The sequence below is a fragment of the Delphinapterus leucas genome, chromosome 8 (genome assembly GCF_059928025.1).
Source record: "Delphinapterus leucas isolate spDelLeu-1000000601 "Yukka" chromosome 8, BTC_Dleu_Yukka2, whole genome shotgun sequence".
Taxonomy (NCBI): domain Eukaryota; kingdom Metazoa; phylum Chordata; class Mammalia; order Artiodactyla; family Monodontidae; genus Delphinapterus; species Delphinapterus leucas.
Window position 1 is genome coordinate 60,199,345 of NC_143136.1, and position 13,508 is coordinate 60,212,852.

Sequence of the window (13,508 nt, forward strand, 5' to 3'; positions counted from 1 at the left end):
AGTCCCCCAAGGCTGCACCCCTCACCCCTATTCCAGATTCCAGTGGCAAACTCAGGTTATCACTTGTGTTTTTAACCAATCAAGCTATAGATCAGAGGTTCCAACTACCCTCTCCTCAGGTTCGATTAGTTAGCTAGAGGAACTCACAGAACTCAGGGAAACACTTACTTACATTTATCAGTTTATTAAAGAATATGATAAAGGATATAGATGAACAGACAGATGAAGAGATACAGAGGGTGAAGTCTGGAAGGTCCCGAGTACAGAAGCTTCTGTCCCTATGGAGTTGGGGTGTGTCATGCTCCCGGCTGTGGATGTGTTCACCAACTTGGAAGCTCTTTGAACCCCCTACTATTGGGATTTTGTGGAGGCTTCCTAACATAGCCATGATCAATTATTAAATCCATTTCCAGCCCCTCTCCCCTCCCTGGAGGATGGGGGTGGGTAGGGCTGAAAATTCTAAGCTTCTAATCATGGCTTGGTCTTTCTGGTGACCAGACCCCATCCAGGAGCCATCTAGAAGCCCACCCAGAGTTGCGTCAGTAGAACAAAAGACGTTCTTAGTACTTTGATCACTTAGAAATTTACAAGGGTTTCAGGAGCCCTGCATCAGGAGCAGGGTCAGAGACAAACATTAGGACAATAGATGCTCCTGGTGGTTTTATCACTTAGGAAATGACAAGAGTTTTAGGAGCTCAGTGCCAGGAACAGGGGACAGAAATCAATATACATATATATTTTTTCTATTATCTTACAGGTATTTTCTCAAAATAAGGCCTTGTAACCAAACAAAAGGGCACTACCACACGTATTCAGCCTCTGTCCTCATCACAGGCACTACCTGACCCATGTTCTCTAAAATACCTCAACCACCTAGTTAGCAAAGCATGGGTTACACTGATGTAAATGCACACTAGATGGTCTCTCAGTTCATTCAAGGTCTTTGATCATATTTGACTTCTGCAGTAAACTGCCTACCCTCCCTAAAACACCACCACCCCTCAATTTCTTCCCCTGTTCTCTACTTCGTTTTCCTTCATTAGTCTTACCACTATCTGAGACTGTAGTATAGATGTGTCTGTTCCCTGACTCCATCACTCCATATCCTCTTACCTTTGGCCTCATAGCCTTTTTTACCACCTAACTTCTCCTGTTTCGTTCACCACTGTATTCCTTATCACCTGGAACAGTATCCAGCACACAGTAGGTACTCAACAAATAGTTTTTTGAAGGACTGACTGAACTAATTAATGTCTTCCCAACTAATATGTAAATTCATGAGGTCAGGATCCATGTCAGTTTTTCTTAATAACCTATCCCCAGCAAGAACGTCTGGCACATGGAAAGTGGAGAGTAAAATCTCTGAACGAATGAATGAACAGTAGGAAAGGAGAGGGCTCAGATCATATCCTTTTCTTACAGCACATTTGGGTTGAGGAAGGAGGAAAGGAGCGTGACACAGGGAGAAAGAGAAAGGTAGAGGAGTGACAAAAGTAGCCTCGGCAAGGGACCCGAGAGACAGAACTTTCTTATATCTCAGGTTTGTTTAAAGAGTTTATAAAGAAAACATATAAGATTTAAGAGCTCAACTTTTTCTGTAACATGTTCAATAAGTAGCCAATCAATAAGTAGAAGAATAAGGCTGTCAGAGCCTGAACACGAGGCAAGACATTAATGCCTTCATCTGAGGTTTAAACAGAATTGAAATGTCATATACAGTATCAAGAATCAAATTATCAAGTTCCAAGCAACGTCTACTTCCCATCAAAGGTCTCTTCTATTTGTTTTCAACATCTCTAACAATTAAGCCTTTTCTAAGGGCCTTTAAAAAGTACTTCCCCATTTAATTAAAAGAGAGGTTCTTGAACTTTCAACCAATTTATAGGTAATAATCCTATTGAGCAAGTCATTCTATTTAATATGCCTACATCTTACAATTTTATTCCATAAAAGGGTTTTCAGAAAATTATACCACTCATTTTAAGAATGCTTCAGTGCAATAAAAAATAAAAATAAAATTAAAAAAAGAATGCTTCAGTGCAATTAACACATGTTCCTTAGTTTCTATGGCAACAATTATAGGGGCCAGGCTCTTGACCACCATTTGTGTGTAGAGAGGCACCAACATTCCTCCTTGAGAATACACCCTTGCCCCCACAATTTCACAGGGAAGGGCTGGACCACCATTAAGACATACAGTCTTGTTTGGCTATCAAATGAGGATGTAATTTTCCTCCATGTTCGGCTAAGTCCAGAGTCATATAACTCTTCATCTACCCAACAATACAGAACAGTAGCACTCCAGGTAGCTATCGAAAAATATGACTTCAAGTCATTGCTACCCAATTTTATTAATTATCAGCAGCTTAGATGTGAAAAAAACAGTATTTATGGAAAATTTTCTGAAAGAGAAGTAATCCATCTGTTTCTAAAACAGCCTAAAATCTATCTCAGGATTAAATTAAACAATGAAAAAATCTGTATATTATATTGGCCCCCAGAAGAAATACTCTCTTTCAGTGTCCCTTTGGCATTATGCTGTCAAGATATATTGAGAGCCCTATGAAACCCATTGCTGAATTCGCTGTTGGGATATTGTGAAGGATATTGTTCATCATGCTGCACAGTATCTTCTCCATGAGGTTGAAGAAGTCAACAGGTCCCAGTATCATCCTATTTAATATGCTTACTTAGCATGCTAATAGCTTGATTAATTGTTCTTCTCTGGCAGAAATAATTTTTTTTTTTGTAAATACTGAATAATGAAATAACTGTGCTCCCTTTTTGGAGCTGACCATGAAAAAATCATAGCTTTAATGCTCATGTTAGAAAAGAAGAAAAGTTTAAAATTAATTATCTAAGTTTCCTTTTTAAGAAGCCAGAAAAAGAGAGCAAGTTAAACCCATAGCTAGTAGGATAAATGGGGTAAAAAAGCACAAATCGTTGAATTTCTCAAACAATAGAGGAAATCAACTAAAAATTGGTTCTTTGAAAAGATTAACAAATTGAGAAGCTCCTAGCAAGCCCAGCCAAGAAAAAAGAGAGCAGACAAAAATTACTAATATAAGATATGAAGGAGGAAACATCACTATATATCCTAAGGACATTAAAAGGATAATAAGAGAATACTAGGGACAATTCTATGCCAATAAATTTGATAACTTAGATGAATGGACAAATTCCTTGAAACAACTTATTAGAACTGACATAGAAGAAACAGAAAACCTGAGTGGTCTTCTATGTATTAAAGAGATTGAATTTGTCACCAAAAAACTTCCCACAAAGACTACTCCTGGTCAGAAGATATCTATAAAACATTATAAGAGGAAATAACACCAATATTACACCACTCTTTTAAAAATAGGGGAAATAGAGAAAAAAGAAACCTTTCCTGGTTCAAGGAAGTCCATTCTCACCCCTTGTGTTCAACTTTGTCCTGGCAATCCTAGCCAAGGCAGTAAAGCAAGAAAAATACATAATACAAGACATAAAGATCAGAAAGAATAAGTAAAACTGCCAGTATTCACAGACAGTAAGATTGTCTAGATAAAAAATCCTCAGGAATCTACAAAACAACTACTAAAACTGAATAACTTTCCCAAAGTTACACCATTAATAAAATCAAAACTGGAATTTGGAGCTTTCCTGGTGGCACAGTGGTTGAGAGTCCGCCTGCCGATGCAGGGGACACGGGTTCGTGCCCCGGTCCAGGAAGATCCCACATGCCGTGGAGCGGCTGGGCCCGTGAGCCATGGCCGCTGGGCCTGCGCGTCCAGAGCCTGTGCTCCGCAACGGGAGAGGCCACAACAGTGAGAGGCCCGCGTACAGCAAAAAAAAAAAAACACTGGAATTTGAAACAAAACGGTCTGGCTCCCAAACTCTTAACGCCTACACTATGCTTTCTACTTAGAGAAGAGCATTTAGCTACACTTGTATTAGCCCACAAATCTCAGCACAGCCCCTACAGTATGTATTTGTAGGCTCATTTGATGCTTTGGAAACAGAGGTTCAGAAAGATTAATAACTTCACCAAGATCACACGGCTAAAGGGTTGGAAGTGGCAGAATTTGAATCCAGGTCTGGCAGACGTTACAACAAAGTTGATTTGAAAATATCATGCTTTCCAGATTGGATAAGGAAACAATGAAAAGATCCAGATCCAGATGATAAGGCCCTGAAACAAAGCAGCAGAATACAAAGGCCAAGAGAAGAACTGGTGACTGGTTAGGTACAACAAGGGACATAGGAAAGGGAAGACAAAGGTGATGCATAGTTTTGAGAATGAGAGTGGTAGTGTCATTAATAAAACAGGAAAGTAAGGAGGAGGAACTAATGGAAAAGGAAGTTAAGGAAGATGAAGTCAGTTTTAGACAAGCTGAGTATCAACTTGTTAGGTTAAGGATAGTTTTGACAGCAAATGATAGAAAACCTAACAAAGAGTGGTTTCTAGAAATAGGGTGTGTTTTTCTTGACAACAAAAAAGCTGAAGGTAGGCAGCTATTGATCCATTCAGAAGCTAAACAAAGTCAGAATTGGGGTCTGTATTTCTCCTGGCCCTTCCTTCTGGGATTACAATATGGTTGCCATAGGCCCAGGCTTTAGGTAGTAATTCCACGCAGAAGGAAGAGAGCAAAGGAGTGTCAAATACATCTGTATCTTTCATCAGTAAGGCAAAAACTATCCTAGAAGCCTCTAGCAGACTTTTGCTGTGTCTTATTGGCCAGAAGTGTATCACGTGGGTACCTAACCTCTAGGGAGGCTGGGAAGATAAGTATTTTGTTTTTCTTACCTCTCTAGCAAAGGCAGATGAAGGAAAACCATGTTTGCCCCCAATATTAATGGAATATTTGATGTGGGAATATCCAACAGAGAGACAGAAATGCATCTGGTCTAGAAGATAAACCAAGGATACTGAGTGTAAGTAATCTGCTCAGCTAAAGCACAGGAAATGGATTGGTGCTCCAAGGAAGAGTGTGCGCAAAGAGAAAAGAGGGTAGTAATAGAGCTTGGTTTTTCTGTTCACGCAGGGGAAGCAAGCAATGCACATGGATGCAGCTGAGTAAACACGGTACCCCGGCGCCTCCACTCCAGCCAGATTGTTTGCTTTCGTATGTTTGGCTGGGTCTTTCCCTGTCACCCTCCCCACCCAATTCGTTCCATCCTCTTTCTCTTCCCTCAGTCTCTCAGTATTCCCAAGACCGTCTCTCCTCTCCCATTCCCTCAACTGTGAATTGAAGGTACTAGAGGGAAAATTCACTCTTTGTTGCCACTGTTCAAGTGCATAACAATGGATCTAAATCTGACTAAAGAAAAACTAGCTACATTGGGGTTGGGGAGCTGGAACAAGATAAGAAGCAGCTACTCTGGAAGGGCTATGAAATCTTATAAACTCATAGGAAATTCAAACTAAAAGGGATCTTCCAATCCTGCCCTCACTGGAGGAGACTGAAGTCCATTTTGGGAAACCCAAACTAAGACAGTGAGGCAGAATTTGCTTTGCTGAGCACCACTCTTCCTCTGATGACTCTTGGGCTCCCAGGCTGTGTCCAGGAGACTAGGCTGCAGGATCAAGAGTATGACGGACCAAGTACCTTTCTCTCAGGCCCATTGCTCTGCGAGCACACCATCCCCCATGTGCCTCTCATCTGAGGGAGTCCAGCTCTGGCTGAACCTTTCCTTTCCTAAAATCCTGAAAGGACAGGTAGAACCCACACCACAGAATTTAACCCTGGTTACATATTAGGGTGTGTTGTCCTCTAATTGCTCCACACATATGTCGCACTCCCATGTTTTGGAGCTACAATGAGATGTCCCTCGAGAATTTGTAGATAAGATAGTGGCAAGTATCTTTACTTTTAAACTTGAAAGTATTAAAGTTTAAAAACAGTATATTGCTAACATCACAAAAAGAGACCACTTGACATTCTGTAACTCATAATGCAAGTAACACTTCTGAGAAAGATTGTTGCCAAAAAATCATATCTAAATCCAATCAAGCTCTAGATCTAAATACCAATTTACAGGAAATACAGGGGACAGGGACTTCCCTGGTGGCACAGTGGTTAAGAATCTGCCTGCCAATGCAGGGGACACGGGTTCGAACCCTGGTCCTGGAAGATCCCACATGCTGCGGAGCAACTAAGCCCATGTGCTGCAACTACTGAGCCTGTGTTCTAGAGCCTGTGAGCCACAACTACTGAGCCCACGTGCCACAACTACTGAAACCCATGCACCTAGAGCCCGTGCTCCACAAGCCCATGCTCCACAACAAGAGAAGCCACCGCAATAAGAAGCTCGAGCACTGCAACAAAGAGCAGCCCCCGCTCACCGCAACTAGAGAAAGCCCGCGCCCAGCAAAGAAGACCCAACACAGCCAAAAATAAAAATAAATTAAGAAATTAATTTTAAAAAAAGGAGGGCTTCCCTGGTGGCACAGTGGTTAAGAGTTCGCCTGCCAGTGCAGGGGACACGGGTTCATGCCCCGGTCCGGGAAGATCCCACATGCCGCGGAGCGGCTGGGCCCGTGAGCCATGGCCGCTAAGCCTGCGCGTCCAGAGCCTGTGCTCCGCAACGGGAGAGGCCACGGCAGTGAGAGGCCTGCGTACCACAAAAAAAAAAAAAAAAAAAAAAAAGTAAATACAGAGGACAAAGGGACATATTAAAAGACACTAAAATTCAGACGGTAAAAGTATACCTGTTTTGGGACTTCCCTGGTAGCGCAGTGTTTAATAATCCACCTGCCAATGCAGGGGACACAGGTTCGATCCCTGGACAGGGAAGATCCCACATGTCACGGAGCAACTGAGCCCGTGTGCCACAAGTATTGAGCCTGGGCTCTAGAGCCTGCGAGTCACAACTACTGAGCCCGCGTGCCACAGCTACTGAAGCCTGCGCACCTAGACCCCGTGCTCCACAACAAGAGAAGCCACGGCAATGAGAAGCCCGCACACCACAACTAGGAGTAGCCCCCGCTCGCTGCAATGGGAGAAAAGCCTGTGCAGCAACAAAGACCCAACGCAACCAAAAAAAAGACAAAACCTGTTTCTTCAACAAATTTATTACAAGGAAGAAAAAGAGAGAGCTAGAGGGAGAATCCAGAGATTAAAAAAAGACCTAGAGATATATCAACTAAATACAACTTATTTGTATCCTAATACAAACAGACTGCAAAAAGAAAGAAGAAAAGGTTATGAGATAAATGGGGAAATTTGAACTCTAGATATCTGATCATATTAGGGAATTAATGTCACATTTTTAAACGTATGACAATGGTATTTTTTATTGAGTCCTAGCTTTCAGAGATATATTTGGAAATATTTACAGAGGAAATAATACTAAAAGGGACTTGCAACAAAATAGTCCTGGGAGTGGTGGGGGACAAGTGGGGGTATGAATAAAACAAGATTGGATGTGAGGTGATGACTCTTGGAGGGGGAGGGGGTGGGACAAGAGAATTATTATACTCTTCTCTCTTCTCTTGGTGTATTTTGAAATTTTCCATTATAAACTTTTAGAAATAAAAATTAGAATAGAGCTATGCCATGTCATTTCTTAAAAAGTATTCACATCAGCCAAGAAAATGAAGAAGGAACAGCAGAGGCAGACGCTGGTGCCCACTCAAGCCCTTTCCAAGGCAAAGGGGGCCAGTGCGAGGCCTTGCCCTCATGGTGGCAGACGCTAATCCATCCTTGAGGAGGAGGATGCCTCTGGCCATCTCACCCTGACCCCATAAGCACTTTCTACAATCAGGGAGCTGCACTGAAGCTGGAGATAAAATGATGACTACAATACAACACAGCAATACATCAAGTGACACACAAAACGGAGTCAATAGGCAATTGCGATGAAGTCTGACTTGTGCTATTACATTGTTGGACAAAGCGTGCTATGAGAGCACATAGGATGGTCCTCTAACTGGAAGAGGTGACGGCCAAACTGTCCTGAAGGATTCCCTGAATTATCTTCTGGTTACAATTCAGTTCCCGGGCTCTGTCGCTCTAAGAAGAGAATGAGCTGGCCATAAGTTATAAGTGTCCTGATCTCCTGGCAGCTTTGCTTCTCATTGTAAATGCACAACATGGCCTTCTAATAACAATTGGATTTCCATACAGCTTGCCCAGAGAAGGAATACATTAGCCAAAGGATGTCAGTATCCACTTCTCTGATGTTATTTTCAAACTAATGAACTGTCTTTCTGGTTTTTACAGGCTCTGAGAGTTTGGTGCCTATGTATCTGTCCCTGAAAAAAATGTATTAATTCTTGATGTGCTGACAAGTCAGCATTCCAAGATTGTAAGACCAGTCCTGAACCCTGGGTAATGTCATCCCTTGGGACCTGCCTGGGTAGATAGACATCAGCCCTCCCCAGTGATAGCCTTCTGCTCTGCGTGCTTCTTTGATCTTCTATATTCCTCAAGGCTGGGACCACGTCTGATGCTTCTTTGGTATCTGAGTCATCCTCTTTCACCGTGTCTGCTATGAATCATTCTGGTTTTTAACAAATTTGTTCCTTGATTTCTTTCACTCTCATTCAACCCAGTCAAAAATAGCTAACTCAATATCTATTTGGGGATCAAATCAGATGCAAAGACACTATGTAAGGGGCATTTTTAGAAACATTAATAATTTTTAAATTCCTCGGCTGTTTTTAAAGATGACAACTTTTCTACACATCCATATCATGTTAGCTTCATTTTCTGCTTGGGTCTGTCATCACCAGTGGTCCGCAAACAACCCAATCAGCCAAGGACCTCCCTTGACACTATACTTCTAACTGAAGAACAAGAAACCAAACATTGTGAACTCCTTCCCAGACAAAGACAACTTTCATCTCCAGTGGTTTCTCTGTCAATGGCTTACGTAGATTCTTTCACCTGTAAAAGGGGATGGCAAACTTTTTCTTCAAAGATCCACATAGTAAATACTTTAAACTCTGTGGGCCACACAGTCTCCTGCCATTGTAGTGTGAAAGCAGCCGCGGACGAGCGTGGCTGTGTTCCAATAAAACTGTGCTTATGGACATTGACATTTGAATTTCATATAAATTTCATGGGTCACAAAAGATTAATCTTCTTGTGGTTTATTTCCAACCATTCAGAAATGTAAAAACCATTCTTAGCTCAGAAGACACACAGGCAGCGGCTTGATCTGGCCCATTGGCCACAGTTTGCCAACTCCTGCCCCATAGTGATGAATATTGGCAACAATTCACTATATGTATTGTGAATATGAGTGGTCCCTTCATAACACTCCCTTACCAACCATGAGAATTATGACCTATAATGGTTCTTAAATTCACAAGTGGCAAAACTTAAAATCTTATGGAAAAAATATTTTCACTAATGTTAAAAAACAATGGTCAACACATTTTTTAAAAAGGCATTTTACATCCCAAATAGTGGGGTACTATGTAATACATTTCTAGTTACCATCCCTGCTCAGAAAAAAATTGTAAGATCAATGAGGTAGTACTAAGCTTGGTTTTTTGGGGGGGGGTTTTTTGCGATACGCAGGCCTCTCACTGTTGTGGCCTCTCCTGTTGCGGAGCACAGGCTCCGGACGCGTAGGCTCAGCGGCCATGGCTCACGGGCCCAGCCGCTCCACGGCATGTGGGATCTTCCCAGACCAGGGCACGAACCCGTGTCCCCTGCATCGGCAGGCGGACTCTCAACCACTGCGCCACCAGGGAAGCCCAGCTTGCTTTACTTTAACAATATTGTCTGTTGAGACTTTTTTCAATGTATTTTTATCCATCCGAATGTTCAACGTCTTTCTGATTTTATAATTAGTATTTGTACACTCTCACCTTCTGGGTCCCACCATAGTCCAAGAGCTTGGATGCTTGATACATAAAAAGCTTTGGGTTTTCTTTCTTCACCCTAATCCACATATCTGCATACTTTTAACCCACCTCCCCACATGCAAGCTTATATAGCATTGCCTGTCTATGACAACTTCCTAGGCACACTTAACGAACATTTCTATGGGATTATTTTCCTTGTTTTTTTAAATTTGTTTCAACGTTCATTACATACATCTTTACTCCTGCAGACTTTCTACTTTAACTCCCCTTTTTATTTTCAACCCCTCAGTTGCTCTTTTTCTAGTTGTCCATGACACTTGCATGATGCAAATATCTAAACTACATTTCCCAGCTGTGGAAAAGGTCCCAGCATCATTTCTCCCAATAGGACATCAAGGATCACTGTACCATTTCCTCTTTGTTTAGGTGTGTGCTTGAAAATGTCCATAATCAGGAGTTTTAGAAAAATAGAGTATATGTTCCTATGTTCTTGATTTGATTACAAGAGGAATTTGTGGTTGAGAAGAAATGAGCATATTTATATGCCACACCTGTGTGTCTTTGTTCACATTGCTCCCAGAATTCTCTGCCTGATAAAGTTCCCCTCGACCTCCACGGACCAGGCAGGGACCTGTGGGAAGCATACCTGGCAGAGCTGAAGACTCTCTCCTCTGCATTCCCAAAGCATCTCATACCTCTCCATTAAAGCACTTATCGTTGCATTGCGGTTAGTTGTTTATGTAGCTGTCCCACCCCTACCCGCCCACCCCCTCATTCAATAAGCAACGCTCATCTTTCTTTTCCTGCTTCCCCAGTGCCCAACACAGTGCCTGGGAACAGAGCATCAAGACTGCATTTCTCAGAAATATCGAGGGCAGTGTCCCAAAAGGAATGACTTCAGCGGCCTTCCCCAGACAACTTCCACCAGCACCCTTAATCTTCCTCCTCCCCTAAAAAGTTAACAATCTAAGTAAAAATGCAACTTCAAAACAAGTACCTCAAGGCCCTCTTACAATGAGACTGCCACTCCTAAACTCTCCTTCAAAGGGATTCTAGCACCGACACTGTGGAAAATGCAAGGTTCTTGTAAAACCACAAAATAATATGCTCACATGGCACTTCACAGTTTTCAAATTACTTTCATGATAATTTTTTTTTCATTTGGCCCACTAATCCTTGGTAAGACAGTGTTATCCTCATTTTTCAGACACTCAAGGAAATAAAAGTGACATGTCCAAGATCAGAACTTGTGACTGGTGACAGCTCTGGGCTTAAAACCCTTAATTTATTGATCTGTCTACTCTCCTGAACTCCAGGAATGCTAGGTTCAGTATCTATGGAGGATTCCACCCCCAACTCCACCCCCAGAGGTTTCTCCCCATTATGAATTATAGTATTAGATTAGACTGTGGCACTATGTTCTAAAAATCCATTCCAAACAAAAATGTTTGGGCAAATACACATTATGAAAAGAAATGTGTTAGTCACCTTGTGTTAGCTTGTGTTAGTGTTAGTACTGCTCTAAGATTTTTGCTTAAGTATTTATTGACTAAAGGGCTGCCTGTGAATTACTAACTGTTCAAAAAATGGCATGCCAAGAATTTCTGCAAATAGAAATATGCAGTCTATTATCTGAAAAATTCACTCATGACGATAGCATTACTATTTATAAGTACAAGAACTTGATTTTCTCTTCTTTGATAATTCATCTTTCCTAAACTTTTTTTTTTTTTTTTTTTTTTTTTGCGGTACGCGGGCCTCTCACTGTTGTGGCCTCTCCCGTTGCGGAGCACAGGCTCCGGACGCGCAGGCTCAGCAGCCATGGCTCACGGGCCCAGCCGCTCCACGGCATGTGGGGTCCTCCCGGACCGGGGCACGAACCCGTGTCCCCTGCATCGGCAGGCGGACTCTCAACCACTGCGCCACCAGGGAAGCCCCTTCCTAAACTATTAAATTTAATTTACTTATCACATTAGCAGGCTCTTCACTTATTCATGCTCTTAGTTCCTCTACATAATTCTGTATGAGGAATAACATCCTCATAATAACCATCACTTCAATTCTCTTACTATGTATTGCATGCGACTCTTCTAGTATTAGCACTATCATCTTAGACGTAAACAGGGCACTGCCTGCCAAAAATCTTGCTACTGTGTGGTAATTGAAAGTAAAAATTATTTCTCAGATATATTAAGCTATTCAAATGAGCCATGTTTAGCTTTTCTCAAATTACTTATTTTTTTTCAACAAAGGCCTATAATAGTAAATTATGTAGAGCAGGTCACGCTTAAGATTTTCAAGTTTGATCTGGTTACGAATCTGCTACGTGTAAGAATTTCAATATGGCAGAGCGTAAAATATTTCACACAAATGCAAATAGAGATGTCATGCAGATAGCTGCAGGACATGAATCACTGCCCTGCTGCATCAAACTCGAAAATCAGAGGCAGTTCACTCTGCAAGATTTCTTACCCAGTTCTTAAAAGTTCAGATGCATCACCTTTTAATCAGGGTAATAAACTATAATTGCTAACATACTGTGTAATGTTTACTGCTAAACCCACAATCTGGACAAACAGAAAATTATGCTGTCAGAGCCTAGAAACAACCGCAGTCCGCTGTTACACACAGCACCCTCCTTAACACAGGGCTGTCGTCGGGAGTTACAACGCTTTATGGTTTTAAATTTTTAGAGTAAGGGTCTCTTCCCGAGAGGCAGGGTATTAAGACGAAAGCAGTCTCCCGCGTGACCTTCCTAACACAGACCTTGGGCAAGCGACTGCGGGGGCAGAAGCTGAAATTTTCAGAAGGCACTTGACATCTCCACTGGGTCCTTCACCCTTGGCTTTCAGGAACAAAAAAAAGCACGTTACTCTGCACCTGCCTTTCCCCCCACCCTCCTTAAAACTTATTTACCCCTGAGGGTCTGAACAGCCAGATGAAGGTAGGAATCTATTCTTCTGCCCTGTGATGCCAAGGAAAATAAACCCCGACCCGAGCGCGGAGCCGGGAGTCGCGGGGGGCGATGAGACCGTGAAGGAGGGGCGGTGGGGGGGGACTGGCGGGGCTGGGGCTTCCCCCACTGCGCCGCAATTTCTCCACCACGTGTGAAAATCTCGTGCACGGGGAGCCCCATGAGAGACCGGGATCTGCGTCCCCTGGTCCCGGGTGCGGACCCTCCGCTCCCTCCCCGCTCGGGGACCCTCGTCCCGCGGCCCCGGCGGGCGTCCCTGCAGCTGTCTCCGGGCAGGGGCAGCGCGCAGAGCCCGGCCCGGCGGGGGCCCTTCCCCGGCTACCTTTTATCCAGGCAGGCGATCCACTCGGCGGAGGAGGAAGAATGGGCAGCGTGCGCAGCGACCATGATGGGCAGCGGCGCGCGGCGTCCCCCGGCTGCGGCGACCTCCCGCGCTCGCTCTGCCGCCGCCTCGTCTCCGCCTCGCCCGCCGCGCGGACCCGCTCCTCCCGGCCCGCCTCGCGCCCAGCGGCCTGCCGGGCTGGGGGCCGGCGAGGGCGGGGGACCCGAGGGGCGGGACGCGGGGACCGCGCTGCACTGCGGCGCCCGGGGGTGGGGAGTCCCGCGGTCCCGCCCGCTTCAGGGAGGGGGCTTGGGGGCGACCCCGGGTGGCAGGCCACCTGCGACTGGTGACTGCTGCGTCTCGGGGAGACCTGAGCCCCACCCCTCACCTCGGGGCTTCTGAAGCGTGGA

The 13,508-nt window shown here is 43.8% G+C and overlaps 1 protein-coding gene across 1 annotated transcript in view; it reads right to left on the bottom strand.

Annotated features, from left to right (window-relative positions):
* The window catches only part of LOC149748569 (rap guanine nucleotide exchange factor 4-like), a 77,771-nt gene extending 64,476 nt beyond the window's left edge, over positions 1-13,295 (bottom strand). The window contains exon 1 of the mRNA XM_089916661.1: positions 13,099-13,295. Within this exon, the coding sequence (XP_089772787.1) occupies positions 13,099-13,163 (65 nt within the window). The 5' untranslated portion in view covers positions 13,164-13,295. The remainder of the gene's footprint in view (positions 1-13,098) is intronic.
* Positions 13,296-13,508: the final 213 nt, after the last annotated feature.